Below are 16,213 nucleotides of genomic sequence, written 5' to 3'. Positions count from 1 at the left end.
GCGACACGTCAAGTTTCATGCAAGGGACATTGGATGGCTATAGAGGTACATGGTCGGAATATGGTGAGGTTGTACAAGCGAAGGCGGCGTGAGGTGAGGGGGTGGCAGAAGCCTATACAGTGTCCACCTCACGCTTCAACGCGTCCTTGTCATTCGATGAGACGGCCGGCGGCTCATCGTCCGAGGGTGGTGATCTCGAAGCTGAGACAATCTCAACTCCCAGTCTGCTCCGTTCAAAGGCGCGAATCCGGCGCGCAGTGTTTGGCGTGGTTGGTAATGGGACGGTCGGCAGTGAGCGCTCTGGTGCAGCGTTCTCATCGTTGCTCTCCTCCACTGAATGGCTGCTGTGCGAGCTCGATTGAGGCGGGAGGGGACGAGGGAGGGCATACTCGTCGGAGAAGATGACAAACCCGACATCGTGAACGTCTGGTTGCGTCGAGGCCGGCTCGACGGTCATGGGCACAGGCTGCAGTAACGGGCGCCGACGGGAAGAAGATGCAAGAGCCGGGGAGGGCACCAGGAAAACGGGAGTGGAAACGGATGGGGTGGAGGCAGGGGCTGGTCTGGAAACAACTATCAGCCGGCGGTTCTCACACACCTCGTTGTTTGTACACAACAACAACTACTTACCGCTCAGCGAACAGCTTGCGAGCAGGGCTTTTGCCAGTGCCCAAGTCGTCGGTATCCAGCGTGACAATGCGCTCCGCTATTGTGCCATACACCCGTCGCTTTGGGGTCGCCGAGGCCACAGCATCACCGTTGGTATCTGTTGGGGGGCCACGCTTTCCGGGCAGGGAGACTGGCGAAGGAGGCGCGTTCAGGTGGTGGAGGGGTGGCGCGAATGCCGCCAAGGGGAGCTCGCCGAGTGGCGCCCGTGGCGATTTTGCGGGCTGGGCAGCCATGGATGTCGAATGCAATGCTGAAATGGAAACGAATGCTGGTTGATGATGCGAGATGAGTAGTGGAGTGGAAGGGGAGGTGTGAAAGGGGGAGTGGGTGTGAGCGTGGGTGGGCGGGCGTGCGGGGCGACTTGCAGCAGGCAGTCAGTGCGCTCTGGTGGGTGCGCAGCGTGACGCGTCTAAAGCAACAATGGTGGTCCAACTGATGGGACGAAGGAGCAAGTTTGAATTACAACACGTAATTGTTTGGATTGATAACGGATTAAGTAATGGGGACAAGGTTGCTCGCGTGGCAAATGTCGAGTAGTACCCGCCGAGTGTTCCGTGCGGCCGGCCGAAGTTGAGCGAGGACGACAATCGTCTGGCGCCTGGCAGATTTCCGATAACTAGGACAAGCAGGCGGTAGGCAGGACACCACGGCGACACGCGCGGCTCGGCACATCGACATCGACCTCCACTATACTCGCATTTCCACTCTGTCGGCAAGTCACCGTCGATTCGTGTTTTTGATTGATCACCTCGTACATCTTGTTCACTACTCCTTTCTCCTCCCCTCCTCCCCTCCCCCTTCACCACCTGGACCGGCCTGCGCACACCATGGGACGGCCAGACCTCGACATTCCACTGCTGCCCGATGCACAAGAGGACCTCGGTGGCGAGTACGAGTGGCCCGAAGCTGGGCCCTCGAAGCGACCTCTGCAGTCGTCCGCTGCACCGGACCGTGGCGGCGGCGGAGTCGATGCCTTTACTGCCAAGGCTGCCGCCGCCATGACGGGCGCCATGGCGACAAGTCTGCTCAGTACGTTGGTCCCCATGCGCACAGTGTATTGTGCACTGACATGTCCGCCCCGCAGTGACACCATTCGACGTGCTCAAGACCCGTTTACAAACAGTTCAGCCGTCACTACGACCAAAGTTCTTTCCCCCACCGGTAGAGTGCTGCCAAACGCCAGTACTGTCAGCAGCAACGTCAGCAGCAACGTCGGTAACATGTGCCTCGTCGACCCTTCCCGGAGCTCCGCCCCAAGTTCGGATCACCCCTGTCGTGGCTGCCCCAGCCGGCTGCTACCACCCTTCCAAGTGGGCGGGTATCTGGGGCGAGGCCATGACATTCGAGGAGGCCATGTCGCGTGGCATTCTGGGACCAGGAGGGACGCTGTCGCTGCCAAGAGGCACACCACGAGCGGAGCCATCGTCACCGGGGTTCTGGAGCGAGATTGCGGCAGTTCGTCGTGAGACGGGCATTAGAGGACTGTGGAAGGGTGTGGGGACCACACTGTGAGTGGCATAGTCGGATGTAGCGAGCTAACATGGCAGAACAATGTCCATCCCCTCCTCTGCCATCTACATGCTGGGATACGAGTATCTTCTCAAGAGGCTGTCTCCAGTCTTCACCGATGCCCCATCTGCCACCCTCACGCCGGCACCACTTGTCGCGGGTTCGCTGGCGCGGACATTTAGCGCGACCATCATCTCGCCCATTGAGATGTTCCGTACGCGACTCCAGGCGCTTCCAGCGCGTGAGTTTGGTGTATGCGTGAAACAGCGCCGTTGCTGACTTGTTAGCTGGACACCCATCACCAACATATGCCTCCACTGGCAAGGAAATGGCCACACTTGTCCGCCACGAAGGTCCAAGTGTCCTCTGGCGCGGCCTCGGCCCGACACTGTGGCGAGATGTGCCCTTCTCAGGTAAGTCCGGTGTTGGGTTGCAAGACGTGTCTGACTCTGGCAGGAATCTACTGGGCCTTTTTCGAGATGACCAAGGCTCATCTCAGCTCGCCTTCGTCCGTCCTTCCTCCCCTCTCCCCCATTGCCACCTCGTTCTGTTCCGGCGCATTCAGCGGCACGGTCGCTGCCCTCCTCACCCAGCCTTTCGACGTCCTCAAGACTCGTCGCCAGGTCTTCACCCCATCCAAGGATTGCTCCCCAGAGGCTCTTCGCCACCGCGCCAGCACATTCCCACTTGCACTACACGTCATCCGCACCGAAGGCTGGCAAGCGCTCTTCGCTGGCGTCGTGCCACGATGCGGCAAAATTGCCCCTGCCTGTGGCTTGATGATCGCATGCTACGAAGGTGTTTCCAGGTATCTGGGAAGCCCGAGGGCCTAAACTCCTTATAGACAACAACACAATGCATCATACAACTCATCTAGAGAACTCCTGCGTCTAGTGTCATGTTCAACCCGTCGCGGTCGCGGTCGCCAATGACGCCGACGAGAACTGAAATGTCGTCTCTCTTGCCACCGACAAAGTCGATGCCTTCTTCAATCGCCCGAATCATGAAAGGTGTAGTTGCGGTGGTTTGCTCGGAAACGGCGCGCGCCCTGTTGCACAGCGCCTCGGATACCACTTGAGGCGAGAATGGCGGCAGTGATGATGGCTGGGAAGGTGTCGAAAACTCTTGAAGCGTTTCTAGGATATCCTCATCAAACTGGAGCGGTCAGACGTGGCGGGTGGCGACGACTCACCAAGTTGTCCATGAGCCCGTCACTACCGACAATAACAACATCCTCCTTCTCGACGGTGAAATCATATCGCTTGGCGTCCTTCATGGGCTCATCGCGAGAGTGGGTCCCCAACTGCAGAGGGAAGTTGAAGGCATGCTGCATTTCCGAGGTTCGGAACACGACCTCTCCCCGGCGGATCACCAGCAAGCTGCAGTCGCCGAGATTGGCCACGAGCAGAGTCGAGTGGTGAAGGAGAGCCAGCAAACACGTCGACGAGCCATAGATTCCCTAGGGCAGACGTCAGCGAATGACACAAATACCGCACCAAACGACGTACCTCTGCGGCCGCGCACGACAGACATTTCTCATAGCCCTTCTGCATGATTTCGACGGGGTCGAGAGGTCGGCGGTGTCGGCGGCTTGCTGCTGTGCCTCCTGCTTCGGACTCGGCTCCACGCTTCCATGCCCGGGCTGCCCACCCCGAGGCATCATCGTCGGAAGTCATGTAATCGTCGGCGCCGGCCCACCAGCGGGCCACCTCTTCTTCACAGTAGTGGGTGAGAAGGCGGCTCCACCGGCCGGCATCTGCTGGCCCCTTACCCGACCTCGACCATCCCCCAACACCATCGGCCACACAGACGCCGTCAACTCGGGCGAAGTACGAGTCCTCGCCTACTGCCGTCGAATGCAAGGCTGTCGGGGGCGTAATGTCTGGCAAAGGGAAAGACCGAGGCCTCGGAGGCGGAGGTGTCTGGGAACGTCCTCTAGACGGCGGGGAAGGAAACCTCTCTTTGGCTGATCCACTGGCTCCCAAGTGAAAGATCAAGTTTGACGAGTAGAGCGTGAGGTTGTTTGGATCGGGTATTGGCGCCGTCTTGTGAATGTCAACGCGGTCTGGTCTAATCCCGAGATAAGTAAGGGGCGGACTTGGCGAGGGGGAAGGGCCATTGTTCAATTGCGGGGTTGGTGACAAGACTGTGTGCGTCTGAGTGGGACGGGGTTGTTTGGCGGGATGAGGGGGTGATGGGGCTCGCAGCACAGCGGCTGTCGGGAGCGGGGGAGGCGGTGGGAGGTGAACATCGTTGAATGGTGGTCGGGGGCGGTCAAACAACAAGGAAGGAGGAAGGTACTGGGGAAACGAGTAACTCGACGATGAAGGCGTCGAGGTCGAGGTATCGACAGAGGCACGGAGCGGGGACGCCGCGGTGACATACGACCGGCGACCAAGCTCGGTCTGTGGAGCATCCCATAGTGGCAACAAGGCCATATGGTTGGGGACGACGGCTGACGGCCATTGCGACGACCGTGGGCCCGAGAGTGACGATACTCGAGTCGTGTTGGACGATGCCAATGGTGGCAAGGCTATCGGGTGGTGAATGGCTGCTGATGGTGCTGTTGGGACAGGGTGGACAAGAGTCCTGGCAAGGCCCTTGCCGAGACCTGGCTTTGGCTTTGACATGTTGACCGAACAGACTGGCCGTGATGGCTAGTGGGGGAGAATGCACGTAGCCGGATGGCGATCAACAGTCTAGGTCGTCGTCGTAAGCAATGATGATGTGGTGGGTGTATGAATGGATGATGAAAAGAGGAATGAGTTGAAGTGCAAGGATGATGTGACGTTATGGGAACGGCGGCGGAGGGGGGGTGAAGAGGATGGGCGACGAGAGCCAAGCAATGCAGGGCAGATGGCAAGCAACAATCTGCAAGCGAGCCACGAGCCAGAGGCGACAGACACTTGAGAGGCAACAACGAGGATCATGACTGCATGGCACTCTTCGCCCTCTCCGTCTACCCCCTCCTGCTGCTCCCCCTTGCCTCTCGCCTCCACAGGCACACACACACAAACCTGCCTGCCGCTGTTGGCTGCCATTGCCGTTGCCGCGCGTCTGCATCCACACGCATTTAGCCCCCCCTAACCCCTCCGTTGGCCGCTGGCTGCCGCGTAAACGCAAAAAGGCCCCACTGCCCGCCGCCACCCACCTATGGCCAAAGTGGGCGGACGGGGCGGGGGGGCGGACGAGGGCACAACTGCCGTTTGCCGCTGCCGACCACGCGCGGCATCAAGTCGCAAGCCAGATTTTACTAAACAGAGTCAGTCACACACCCAAAACAGGACCAACAACGACGTCGACCTTGAACGACGTAAACGATCCCCCCCGCGCCTCCGATCCGCACTCTCGGACGTTGCCGCTCCCGCAACCCCCAACTGTCGTCATGTGAGAGATTAGAGCCGAAGAGGCGGACGACAACGGTAACGCATTGCGGGGGAATCAACTGCATTCATGCATCTAACAATACCAAATGAACCCTGCATAGCGGAGGGCTCCTATATGCTTCTTACAATCGTGGCAGGGTCAACTGAACAACAATCAATGCGTTCAAGGAGCCCCAGCATGTAACCGAGCGCCATCCAGCCCTGGGCAGGTCAGCAATCAGAGGTGGTGACAACCAAACAACCCACAACGTCGGTATAGTAGGTCGGCAAGTGGGCCCCGCTCAAGAATCAAATCCGACTTGGCGGTAGCCTGGCGCTTCTCATTCTTGGAGCGGTCAAGGTCGGGTGTGTTGTTGAGGATGCTAGAAGCGCTGTTGCTGCTGCGCAAGTCAGAACAACACACCTACTCCCCCGACCTACCTTTGGATCTCGTCCATGACCCCCGTGACGATGCGGAAGACGAGTTCGGGGTTATTCCTTCCAAGAGCGGTGAAACCTGTTCGGAGAAGATCCACCGCGTCCTTGTCTCTGGACTGAAGCTCGCCAAGCTGCAACGTCAGCTGAGAGGGCCATCAAGCCAATACCGCCACATACCCCATCCAGCACCGGGAACACTGCCTCCGAGACGAGCGCGCTGCCTGCCTCGCGTTGAGACGACCCAGACTGACTAGGCAACGCCGCATTGTCCTTCTGAATCCGACGCACGGTGGACGTGCTACCCATGTCAGCGGCTGAGGTATACCCGTCAAACGTACCTTTCGCCAAATTCCTGCGCTTGGGGACGGTTGCCGGCCTTATCGGCCTTCAATGTTGGAGCGTTCTCTTCCGAGACAGACTGCGTCACGTCAGGCAGATCCAAATGACGAGCTCTCACGAGGGAACCCGTGTGTCTCTGATCGTCTGAGGGCTCATCTGGGGTCCTGTCCAACGAGGCAAGATCCAAGTTGACAGGCATTCCCTTCATCGTTCCTCGGATCGTCTCGTCAAAGTCCCATTCCGCGCGCACGGGCTGCCCAACAACCGTTCCAGGCAGCCTAATGGAGCCAATAGGCTTGTTGTTACGGTGACAGAACAGCTCGTAGCGCTTGACAAGGGGCCTCAGGCGGGTGGTTGGGAGAGCAGAGCGAATGAAGGGGTGCTGCAGCAAATCGTGGGCGGTCGGACGCTGGGGGTCAGGAGGGGAACTACCGTTGTAGACGTACACTTTCCGGTGCCTTCTGAAGGCAGGCCGCGATGAAGTCCTTGAAGTCCTGGCTCCACTGATCCCCTTTCAGCCTTGGAGCCTTCTCCTTCGGGATGAGGAAGAGGACTCGCATGGGGTGGAACTCGGCCAGCGGCGGCTCCCCCTTTGCCATCTCCATGGCAGTGATGCCGAGGGACCAAATATCGGCCCTTGAGTCGTATCCATCGCGGCGAATCACTTCTGGGGCCATCCAGAATGGCGTTCCCACAAAGGTGTGCCGCTGGGATTTGTGCGACGACAGCTGTGCCGCAACTCCAAAGTCGGCTGATTGTCAGCGTGTTGAACTATAAGCCAACCCACCGAGCTTGACTTCTCCATTTTCCGAAAGAAGGACGTTGGCAGCCTTGATATCACGGTGAATCTTTCCTTCCGAGTGGAGATACTCTAGTCCAACGAGGAGCTCGCGGCAAACAATGGCGACTTGCTCTTCTGTGAATACGCCTGGCTTGAGCTGTGGTCTTGTCAGTAAAGGTTACACCTCCTTCCTCACCAGATCAAGGCAGCTTCCACCACCCAGATACTCCATGACAATCCACAGTCGGTACCCCTTGACAAAGCTGCCGTAGTATCGAGTCACTTGGTCTGACGAGCAGGTTGAAAGATGGGCAATCTCGGCCTGGATTTCACCAATCTCGTCGTCGGTCGACTCGAGGTCTGCAGGTTAGCCTATTGTCGACACCTGGCCGCTCACCGATCATTTTGATGGCCACGACCTGTTCGGTGACATTGTGGACCCTGGAATGTCAACTCTGTATGTTGCAAGCTACTCACGCTTTCCATACTGTGCCAAAGCTGCCCGTGCCCAGCTTCTCCAGCAAGGTGTATGCGGATGACTGATCGATGGTGGGTTGTGGTAGTGCTAGCATTGTGGGTGTGGATCAAAGGACTGGTGCAGTGCAAGGGTTGATGTCTACCAAGCACGCACTCGAAATGTGCTATCCAGCGAGCTTGATTGTAGATTGCAGCAGCAAGATGTTTGATGACAAGAGCGATCAAAGTGACGAGGTGTAATGTTTGGTTCGATCAAGCCAAGCCCCCTGGCCCGGCGACGGCGGCGGCGTCAAAAGTCAGTCAGGTCAAAGATAACAGCCGCGTCAGTGGGTGGAGGTCGGGTCTCAATTTACTCCCGCTATTAGGGGTTTAACCCCGCTCAGACCCGATTAGACTTGGATTTGTAATGATGCCAAACGGACATGACCTTGCCTCGCACGTGGTCGCCATCGCAATCTGACGTGCTGACTCTTAGTTTCAGGCCAGGTGGCCAGGGAGGGCCAAGGCCGTCGTCGACTGATCTATATCAAGCTCTGTGTTGGCCACTCTCCAGCCTCTTATTACACCTCATCACCCCGCAATGAAGGCCTACTACTACGACGACGTCCCGTGAGCCGATGGTCACTCTACACACATTGCTAACAACCTAGTGGCGACCAGCGTCTCGCCCACGACTCGGGAGAGGAGGTCTCTCTCAGCACCCTGTCCCACCTCGGCGTCTTTTACAGGTCAATCCCTGTTGACGCCGCTGGCAAGTGGAAGGGCGACATTGACGAGTTTGCCAAGGAGCGCTCGTACAAGAACGTGAGGTGCCGGGTGCTTGGCCATGGCTAATGTCCAGCGCGACCAGATCACCGTCACCCCCGAGGGCCTCGGCCCGGCGTACGAGGACAAGATCCGCTCCTTCTTTGACGAGTGAGTGGGGTGTAGAGCTCCGAATGCTGACACCCTAGGCATCTTCACGAGGACGAGGAGATCCGCTACATCCTCGGCGGCTCGGGTTTCTTCGACGTTCGCGGTAGGTGGTAGCCCCGGGCTTTGGCGTGGGCTCTTGCTGACTTGGACAGGTGGTGCTGGTGCGCTCGACAAGAAGTGGGTGCGCATCGCTGTGGAGGAGGGCGACCTGATCGTTATTCCTGCTGGGTGAGTGAGAAGGGGGGCGCACGAGGGCGTCGGCGTCTGGAGTCGGCGGACTAACCCCGCTTCCCAGCATTTACCACCGCTTCACCGTCGACGAGCGCAACACGATCACCGCTCTGCGCCTCTTCCAGGACGAGCCCAAGTGGACGCCCTACTCGCGCTCCGACGACACCACTGAGGAGCGCCCTGCCAGGAAGGAGTACCTCGACGCCATTACGGCGTAGACGACGACTGAGACGTAACGCCCTAGGTTTTATTCATGTATAAAAGTGCGAAATGGCTCGTGATGGCTCGTGATGCAGGAGTGGCCAGCGGAGTTGGCGTCTATCTTGGGACTGGGTGCTTTATGAGGGCCGGCCTGTACCCAGTTCCCTCCATCATGTCCACAAGTCCACGAGGGCATCATCCATAGAACATTGTTGTGTCGGAGTGGCAGTCGCCGTTTTGACAAATCGTTCCGAGGTTTGGACAACCAACTGTCATCAGACGAGAAGGGCTTAGAAAGGCATATAGAACGTGGTACACGGGCTGGGTATGAGTCTGACGGCGCACATGGATGCATACATCAACGAAAGGTTGGCTTCTCTTCGACTTCTACGACAAAAGCGAGTCTGGGTAATGGTTACGTAATCAGACTGAAAAAGTATCACGTGACCTCCAGTGTGGCACTGTGGCAGTGATCGTCGTCGACACGATGCTAATGATTGCATGAAGGACCACAAAAAACTACACAACTGCTGATTGCTTTTACACGGCTGTTCTACAGCTTGCTCTTCTTCTTGAACTGGTCCTCGGTGACCCCGGCGCCCATAGCTGCCGTGCTTGAAACTCCGCCCGTAACAGTCATGAGAAGGGCGTCGGCGTAGTCGGCGCCCGACCACTTCTGGTGGGTGAGGACGTCGCAGCCAATGTCGGCCTCCCTGCGCTGGATGAGCTCGACGTAGGCCTTCATTCCGTCCTTGGCAAAGTTCTGGGCGAAGAGGTCGCTGATGTAGGCGTTGGAGTGGAGACCAGCAAGGGTGATGAACTGGAAGACGAAGCCGAGCTTGCCAAGAGCCCAGACAAAGTCCTTCATCTCCTTGGGGCCGAGACCAGCGGCGTCCCAGTTGAACGAGGGGCTGAGGTTGTAGGCGAGCCACTGGCCAGGAACAGCGGCGTGGACACCGTCTGCGAACTCCTTGGCCTGAGCGTAGATGGGGCTCTTGGTCTCCATCCAGATGAGGTCGGCGTAGGGGGCGAAGGCGATGGCACGGTTGATGGCGCAGCGAGTTCCGCCGCGGTAACGGTAGTAGCCCTCACGAGTGCGGGGAGCAGCCCAGTCCCAGAAGGGAACGGACTGGAGGCCGTGGCGCTTGGCGAGAGCAAGGGCCTCCTTGTTGGAAGCGTGCTCGGCCTCCTTGAGGAACTGGGCGGGGTTCTTGCCCTCACGCTTAAGAGCAGCGGCAAGAACGTCGCTGTAGAGCTGGAGGTTGGCGGCCTTGATCCACTCGTCCTCGATCTGCTGGAGAACGGCGCCGGTCTTGCCGGCACCCTCGGCGGCGGACATGACCTCAACGAGGGGCTCGAGGCTGGCGTTGGTGGAGCCAAGGATGAAGGCGTGGTCGCGCGAGTCAATGTTGGAGGTGATGAGGGTAGCAGCCTCAGAGTCGGTACGGGCGACAGCAAGGTTGGTGGTGCCCATGATGTCGCACTGGAGACGGATGGCAACGAGACGGTTGATGTGCTCCGAGATGGGCACGAGGACCTTGCCGGCCATGTGACCGCACTTCTTGGTTCCGGGAGCCTGGTCCTCAATGTGAACACCAGCAGCGCCAGCCTCAACGAACATCTTGGTGAGCTTCATGACAGCAGTGAGACCACCGTGTCCGGTGTCGGCGTCGGCGACAATGGGGCGGAGGTAGTCGATGGCGGGGCCGGGGTTCTCGCCCTTGGCGATGGCGCTGGTGCGAGTGAAACGCTGCTTCCTGTCGTGGTAGAGCTGGGCGGTGAAGAGCTGGGCGACCTTGTTGGGGACGGTGTTGGAGGGGTAGTCGGCAAGATCAGGTCCGGGCTCAAGCGAGCTGGACGCGGTCGACGAGCACTGCCATCCCGAGACGTAGACGGTCTCGAGGTGCTTGGCCATCTGGGTGAGCTGGACAGGGTCGAGGGCGCCGTAGGTGGCCGTGCAGCCACCACCCTCGCCGCGAGCCTTGGACTCGAGGAGCTTGTAGAGCTTCTTGGCCTGGACGTCCGAAGGGTAGGCGATGGGGAGAGTGCCGCGCTTCGAGACGACATCGGCAGCCGAGTAGGGGCGGACCGTGCGAGCGAAACGAGGTTGCTGGGACAAGGGTCAGTAACAAGCTTCTTTGTCTGGTTCCGACAAGGCTGTCGGCTCCCGATGTGGCCATTCCGAGGTGGCGTCCGCCCTCCGAGATGGAGGGAGACGTAGGGTGGGGATTGTGATTACGGCTCATTGCACGAACAATGTGGGCCTCGTTGCACATCGATTGCAATGGGTAACTCAATCACGACCACCACCTCTAGCCTCTAGCAAGGACCACCAGGGGGAGCGACGACGCGGCCGTGTGCGGTGACTACTCACCTTGGCAAAGGCCTCGAAGGCCTTGACCTCGTCCTGGAATGCCTTGACCTCGGCCTGGGACATTGTTTCAAGTAGTTTTGGGTGGTCTAGGTGTGATGGGGCAGTAGATACCTAGCGTAAAGTGCTGGGTGTGGTGATGGGGTGTGGTGCAGGAAGAGGGGGTAGGGCTGGCCGGCCTAGTATCTTTATATGCGATGGGAGGAGGGGATGCGCGCCAAAGTTGGGCCGGTCGGCACCACGACAGCTGGACCCAAGGTAGGTCGGATGAGTGGGAGTTGGTGCTGGAATTGGGCGCCCGCCCGCCTAGGCCCGGCTACGACTAGCACCCGGCAACCGGCCGGCCACCTCTCTCTCTCTCTCTCCTGATGCGGCGGCGGGCTCACTCTCGACTTTTTGCCCTGTCATGACTTCTCTGCCCCGCTGCCCACTCACAACGCGAGACCACCATCGCGTGCACCGGAATTCAAACTCGACTGCCGAACGCACTGCTACGCATGATCGGCGCCGCCCACAGTGGGCCCAGTTTGTCCCAAGTGCGGCCGTCGTCATTGGGTGGTTTTAATCGGCCAAACACCCGCGTCCGACGGGTCTGTAATACACTTCGGGTCCCATAAGACCTTGAATCGACTCGTAGCTTCTAAAGCCAAGCAAGCCGCCGCATCAAGGTGCTATTAGGCAACCAGACTTGCAACCCAGCTGGCTCTGGAGTTGCCGGTGTTGTCGTCTCGCACGCCCATCAACCGTCCGTGTGTCACCTGCACCGTGCTGCTGGTGGTGCTGATGATGATGACGATGCTTCTGGCATAGTCGCCTCTGCTTCTCATGAGTGTAAGCCAACGTCGCCTGTACCTATGTGTTGTCTGGTCATGCTGTCTGTCAGTACCTTGTCACATCCACGTCACAATCCCCAAATGCTAATGCATTAGCATTAGGCCATGTTCCTAATCGAATCGCTGGCATACTGCTCGGGTCGGCGTTCAATAACTCAGGTGACAGGTTCGCTTTTCGGCCTGGGAATTGCCGGTATCATGGAATTCACGGACAGTAAGGGTCACAAGGCCCGTGCCGGCGGAATCGGTGGATTCGGCGGGCGTGTCCTGTCGTGTGTGTTGTGTCGTGTGCGAGGACGCGGGGCATCATGTCCGAGAGCCGTTCACTGCTTGCTCACTGGAGATGCGTCGACGGCGGCAACGAGCGGCGCGCGCGCAAGTCATGCGATGTCGGCTCATCGCTGCAAGGGGCCGACAGACACGAGCAGGCAATGAGGCAGTCAACTCCACGCAGGTCGCCCCGATCACGGAAAGCCGCCAAAGAAGGATGATAAACAGTTCCCGATGCGTGGCCCCGCGCTGAATCTGAGACCAAGCCGTGCATTGTCTACATCTAGCTCTGCAGTCGGTGCTCGGACGAGGTGGGTCATGACTTGTACAACGACGACGAGCGCGAAGGGGAGGGTGAACCACGAGATGAGACCGTCCAGACAGAGGTGCTCGCGAGACGCTGAAAGATAGACTTCCTTCCCTTCTTGAACCGGCTTGTAGTGCCCATGTCAGCCTCTGATGACGCCGACGTGAGTGGCTATGAGTGCAATGTGTCCTGGTTGTTCTGTCCACCACCTCCCCAATCTTCGTTGTCATCGCTCTCCGCCAACTCACTCACAAGAGCCTCCACCCGTGCCTGAATCACGTGACACAATGTTTCAACAACGTCAGGCAGCCAGGTGCGAACTGACCGCTTGGGAGAATAATTTGGGACCAGTCGTCATCCATATCAACAACCTTGGACGACATTCAACCACAAGCAATGTCCTCAACGGCCCCACCGTCAGAGATAGAGGCCAAGCGACCTAGAGAAGAGCAAGACACCGACCGTCCTGCCAAAAAGGCGCGCGACGACGCGCCCCAGGCCCCCCAGGATGCCCCTTCAGTCACTCCCGCGCACTTGACGAGGCCACCATCGGGCGTCCCTCCAGCGGTGTCGCGACTCGGTCTCAAGCCCAAGGTGCCAGAGCTTCCCCCATCATTGCAGTTTGTGACTGGCAAGACTGTGGATCTGGAAGCGAGGCGCGGCTTCATCGGCGAACCCGAAGTCGGCATCATCAACTTTGCCGGGAACGCAGACTTCACGGGAGTGAAGGGCGTTATCAAACAGAGGTGAGGCCGAAGCAAAGGGCCAGGTTCTAACGCTGCAGGTTTACAGATTTCCTTGTGAACGAGATCTCCCTTGCTGGAGATATCCTTCATCTCCATGACATCGGCAAGCCTGAAGAACCCAAAGACGAGGAGGAGGAGAACCAAGCCGTGGCCCCCCCACCAGCCGCTGTAGCGACGGGCGAGGCACCAATTGATCTACCTTCCAACCTCATCTTTGATGCCCATCCTCAGTGGCCAGCCTCAGTGACGCCATTGCTTCGACAGCATTTCAGCGACAGCACAATCGTCTCTCTTCACGAGCTGCTCCTGGACGGGCGCTTCCCTCGCCCCAAGCAGGATGCGGGATGGGGTTCAAGGCAGACGCATCAAGCAGAGCAGTCGACGGAAGAGGAAATAGCTCTCAACGCCCAGGCCGAGGCCTCGACCTCCCAGGCCGGCTCCAAGCGCCAGCAAGGGCGTGACCGCGGCCGTGGCCGTGGAGGTGGCCACCCAGGCAACTCGAGGCAGATCGACGACTCCCGTGAGGTCATTTCGCAGGTGAGTAACGATATCCTTGTCGAGTCCTCTGTGTTAATTAATCACAGGTTATTGCGAGCAAGGAGGAACGGTCCGCTGCCCACAAGGCGGTTCGTGACCTCTTCAATGGACTCTGGGACACAACAGCCCGCGGTGACGAGGCCACGGGCCAGCGCCTCGTGATCAAGTGGTCTAGCCGAGGTGGTCGTCAGGAGCGCAAGCGTAAGCATGACACTGCTCCATCTGAAGCGCCAAGTACTGACCACATCCAGCACGTCGGCCAAAGTTACCTCAGTACATTCACTTCACACTCCACAAGACGAACCGAGAAACCCAGGACTGCCTGGGCCACCTCAGCCGCATGCTTGGTGTGCACATCAAGGATCTGACGGTCTGTGGAACAAAGGACAAACGGGCAGTCACCGTTCAGCGTGTCTGCTTGAAGCGGGGCAACAACACTCTCCAATCTGTCTGGAGGTCTGTCAATAGCGTCAAGAATGGCAGGCGCACCGAGGAGGCCGCTGTCACTGAGCGTGGAGAGCGAGGAACTCGCATCGGTGACCTCGCCTACTCTTCAAAGTTTCTGGAGTTGGGCATGCTCAAGGGAAACCACTTCTCCATCACACTCAGGTGAGTCAGCGAACGGCTTTGTGCAAACGAGAGCTTGGCACTGAATTGAATGTAGGAACGTGCAGGCAGAGAGTAACGAGGACATTGACTCTGCTATGTCTTCCATTCGGGACAATGGTTTCATCAACTACTTCGGTGAGTGACCGGAACGATTGGCCTGCTTGCTGAGACCCATAGGCATGCAGCGCTTCGGAACCTCGACCGTCCCTACCCACATCACCGGGCTTCTGCTGCTGCAGCAGAAATGGGGAGAGGCCATTGACACAATTCTCTCCCTTCGTGAGGGAGAGCACCCTGACTGTGTTCGCGCACGGCTGGCCTGGCTTGAAGACCAGGACGTCTCAAAGGCTCTGGAGATCATGCCCCGGCGCTCCGTGGCAGAGCGAGCCATCTGGACGCACTGGCAAAAGGGAAACCGTACTCAGGACAAGGTCGGAGCACTTGGTAGTGTGAGTACTGGAATGAACTCCACCCTTTCCATGGCTAACAATCGTAGATCCCCCGCAACCTGAGGACCATCTACGTCCATGCGTACCAGAGCTACATCTGGAACTTGATGGCATCGGAGAGGATCAAGCTTTCCAACAAGTCTCCTATCGTGGGAGATCTCGTATTCGTGGACGGTTCAGATGATCGTGGTGAGTACGATATTCTCACATGCCAGCTTTCTAACACGCGTGATCAGATGACGACGAGTCCAAGCCCGATGCTTCTTCGTCTCGGGATGTCAAGCACCTGACCGAGGCCGATGTGGGCGACTACACTCTGCTGGATATCATCCTGCCTCTGCCAGGATGGAACGTCGAGTACCCCGGCGGTGCGATTGGTGATCTCTATCGCGCCGCATTGAAGGCGGACGGCCTCGATGCGGATCGCATGCGTCGCGACCAACGGTGGGTGGAATTAATTTGCTGGGCAGAGATGTTGACGCCGGCAGCGAATACTCTCTCCCTGGCTCCTACCGCAAACTCATCCACAAGCCTACGAATGTGGCATGGGACCACATCCGCTACACTGACCCGGATTTACCTCTGGTACAGGCCGACGAGGACCGCATTCTGGGACTCAACACTCCTGTCGACAATGACCCAGAGGGCAAGTTCCAGGCTTTGAGGCTATCTTGGACGCTTGGGACATCGTCGTACGCGACGATGGCTCTGCGCGAGATTACTCGCCAAGAGACTTCTACGTGGCATCAAATTGGGCTCACGCTTGAGAATGAGGACCAGGAGCATAAGAAGGAGACTGGGCAGGAGTAAATAGATGACGGAGGGGTTGACATGCTCCTCGTTGATGGTGTCTGCCAACTGCGGAGGCAAAATGTATTTGAATCGTCATTTGATTTCGCGACGCGTGTGGTTTACCTTTTTTGGGTCTTCAGGGCAAAGGACGCGGGCGCGCGCGCGCTGCCGCGTCAGTCGCGCAGCAGTCGCCAAGGTGGAGGTGACAATGACAAAACGGTAAACTAGTGGTCACCAGATCCCGCCGCCAGGCAGCTGGCAGTAGTGGCCTCGACGCACGCGTCTCGACTACTCATCCATCCGTCATCAACCCTTCCCTCCAGCATCCACCAACTTGTCTCTGCCCCTCCAGCACCAGGGCGTAGGCCCCTCCG

General features: G+C 58.5%; 7 protein-coding genes across 8 annotated transcripts; 3 read left to right on the top strand and 4 right to left on the bottom strand.

The window, feature by feature from the left end:
• Window positions 1-19: 19 nt before the first annotated feature.
• Window positions 20-981, bottom strand: LOC62_04G006337 (uncharacterized protein). The gene is made up of 2 exons (XM_062772903.1): window positions 631-981; window positions 20-563 (listed from the first exon to the last, which is right to left on the bottom strand). Exons 1-2 carry the CDS (start codon window positions 900-902, stop codon window positions 113-115), a joined length of 723 nt encoding a protein of 240 aa, XP_062628887.1. The 5' UTR covers window positions 903-981; the 3' UTR covers window positions 20-112.
• Window positions 982-1,329: 348 nt separating this feature from the next.
• Window positions 1,330-3,042, top strand: MTM1 (Mitochondrial carrier protein MTM1). Its single transcript, XM_062772902.1, has 5 exons — window positions 1,330-1,698; window positions 1,754-2,177; window positions 2,217-2,419; window positions 2,466-2,591; window positions 2,635-3,042. Exons 1-5 carry the CDS (start codon window positions 1,497-1,499, stop codon window positions 3,009-3,011), a joined length of 1,332 nt encoding a protein of 443 aa, XP_062628886.1. The 5' UTR covers window positions 1,330-1,496; the 3' UTR covers window positions 3,012-3,042.
• Window positions 3,017-5,050, bottom strand: Os10g0370000 (putative protein phosphatase 2C 71). The gene is made up of 3 exons (XM_062772901.1): window positions 3,687-5,050; window positions 3,371-3,637; window positions 3,017-3,333 (listed from the first exon to the last, which is right to left on the bottom strand). Exons 1-3 carry the CDS (start codon window positions 4,806-4,808, stop codon window positions 3,052-3,054), a joined length of 1,671 nt encoding a protein of 556 aa, XP_062628885.1. The 5' UTR covers window positions 4,809-5,050; the 3' UTR covers window positions 3,017-3,051.
• Window positions 5,051-5,727: 677 nt separating this feature from the next.
• Window positions 5,728-7,777, bottom strand: svkA_1 (Serine/threonine-protein kinase svkA; the record flags this gene model as incomplete). 2 transcript variants are annotated; one of them, XM_062772899.1, is made up of 11 exons in its annotated part: window positions 7,579-7,777; window positions 7,499-7,542; window positions 7,298-7,461; window positions 7,108-7,258; window positions 6,767-7,071; window positions 6,439-6,729; window positions 6,320-6,399; window positions 6,159-6,279; window positions 5,985-6,112; window positions 5,811-5,944; window positions 5,728-5,765 (listed from the first exon to the last, which is right to left on the bottom strand). In XM_062772899.1, the coding sequence occupies exons 1-11, from the start codon at window positions 7,671-7,673 to the stop codon at window positions 5,728-5,730; spliced, it is 1,551 nt and encodes a 516-aa protein (XP_062628884.1). In that variant the 5' UTR covers window positions 7,674-7,777. The 2 variants fall into 2 exon arrangements, with proteins under 2 accessions (XP_062628884.1, XP_062628883.1); XM_062772900.1 differs by having other exon boundaries at window positions 6,320-6,729.
• A 312-nt stretch (window positions 7,778-8,089) lies between these two features.
• On the top strand, window positions 8,090-8,998 carry ADI1 (1,2-dihydroxy-3-keto-5-methylthiopentene dioxygenase). The gene is made up of 6 exons (XM_062772898.1): window positions 8,090-8,187; window positions 8,229-8,382; window positions 8,420-8,493; window positions 8,532-8,596; window positions 8,646-8,721; window positions 8,789-8,998. Exons 1-6 carry the CDS (start codon window positions 8,159-8,161, stop codon window positions 8,940-8,942), a joined length of 552 nt encoding a protein of 183 aa, XP_062628882.1. The 5' UTR covers window positions 8,090-8,158; the 3' UTR covers window positions 8,943-8,998.
• Window positions 8,999-9,408: 410 nt separating this feature from the next.
• On the bottom strand, window positions 9,409-11,543 carry ACU-7_1 (Isocitrate lyase). The gene is made up of 2 exons (XM_062772897.1): window positions 11,300-11,543; window positions 9,409-11,035 (listed from the first exon to the last, which is right to left on the bottom strand). The coding sequence occupies exons 1-2, from the start codon at window positions 11,360-11,362 to the stop codon at window positions 9,479-9,481; spliced, it is 1,620 nt and encodes a 539-aa protein (XP_062628881.1). The 5' UTR covers window positions 11,363-11,543; the 3' UTR covers window positions 9,409-9,478.
• Window positions 11,544-13,077: 1,534 nt separating this feature from the next.
• Window positions 13,078-15,913, top strand: PUS7 (Pseudouridylate synthase 7). The gene is made up of 9 exons (XM_062772896.1): window positions 13,078-13,452; window positions 13,491-13,989; window positions 14,037-14,190; window positions 14,241-14,598; window positions 14,654-14,733; window positions 14,776-15,047; window positions 15,095-15,236; window positions 15,284-15,491; window positions 15,536-15,913. The coding sequence occupies exons 1-9, from the start codon at window positions 13,103-13,105 to the stop codon at window positions 15,855-15,857; spliced, it is 2,385 nt and encodes a 794-aa protein (XP_062628880.1). The 5' UTR covers window positions 13,078-13,102; the 3' UTR covers window positions 15,858-15,913.
• Window positions 15,914-16,213: the final 300 nt, after the last annotated feature.

Source organism: Vanrija pseudolonga, chromosome 4, assembly GCF_020906515.1.
Source record: "Vanrija pseudolonga chromosome 4, complete sequence".
NCBI lineage: Eukaryota > Fungi > Basidiomycota > Tremellomycetes > Trichosporonales > Trichosporonaceae > Vanrija > Vanrija pseudolonga.
This window is presented reverse-complemented; position numbering and strand designations above follow the sequence as displayed.

Bases quoted from the DNA above. Each gene is read 5' to 3' on its own strand.
- LOC62_04G006337 (XM_062772903.1), bottom strand. From the start codon at position 902: ATGGCTGCCCAGCCCGCAAAATCGCCACGGGCGCCACTCGGCGAGCTC. The intron at 564-630 runs GTAAGTAGTTGT...AGTTGTTTCCAG, and splicing joins CGCAAGCTGTTCGCTGAGCG to ACCAGCCCCTGCCTCCACCC.
- ADI1 (XM_062772898.1), top strand. From the start codon at position 8,159: ATGAAGGCCTACTACTACGACGACGTCCC. The intron at 8,494-8,531 runs GTGAGTGGGGTG...CTGACACCCTAG, and splicing joins ATCCGCTCCTTCTTTGACGA to GCATCTTCACGAGGACGAGG. The intron at 8,722-8,788 runs GTGAGTGAGAAG...CCCGCTTCCCAG, and splicing joins CTGATCGTTATTCCTGCTGG to CATTTACCACCGCTTCACCG.
- MTM1 (XM_062772902.1), top strand. From the start codon at position 1,497: ATGGGACGGCCAGACCTCGACATTCCACTGCTGCCCGATGCACAAGAG. The intron at 1,699-1,753 runs GTACGTTGGTCC...TCCGCCCCGCAG, and splicing joins CATGGCGACAAGTCTGCTCA to TGACACCATTCGACGTGCTC. The intron at 2,178-2,216 runs GTGAGTGGCATA...CTAACATGGCAG, and splicing joins AAGGGTGTGGGGACCACACT to AACAATGTCCATCCCCTCCT.
- PUS7 (XM_062772896.1), top strand. From the start codon at position 13,103: ATGTCCTCAACGGCCCCACCGTCAGAGATAGAGGCCAAGCGACCTAGA. The intron at 13,453-13,490 runs GTGAGGCCGAAG...CTAACGCTGCAG, and splicing joins AAGGGCGTTATCAAACAGAG to GTTTACAGATTTCCTTGTGA. The intron at 14,599-14,653 runs GTGAGTCAGCGA...AATTGAATGTAG, and splicing joins CACTTCTCCATCACACTCAG to GAACGTGCAGGCAGAGAGTA.
- Os10g0370000 (XM_062772901.1), bottom strand. From the start codon at position 4,808: ATGTCAAAGCCAAAGCCAGGTCTCGGCAAGGGCCTTGCCAGGACTCTT. The intron at 3,638-3,686 runs GTACGTCGTTTG...CGTCTGCCCTAG, and splicing joins TGTCGTGCGCGGCCGCAGAG to GGAATCTATGGCTCGTCGAC. The intron at 3,334-3,370 runs GTGAGTCGTCGC...TGACCGCTCCAG, and splicing joins ACGGGCTCATGGACAACTTG to TTTGATGAGGATATCCTAGA.
- ACU-7_1 (XM_062772897.1), bottom strand. From the start codon at position 11,362: ATGTCCCAGGCCGAGGTCAAGGCATTCCAGGACGAGGTCAAGGCCTTC. The intron at 11,036-11,299 runs GTGAGTAGTCAC...CCCTTGTCCCAG, and splicing joins CCTTCGAGGCCTTTGCCAAG to CAACCTCGTTTCGCTCGCAC.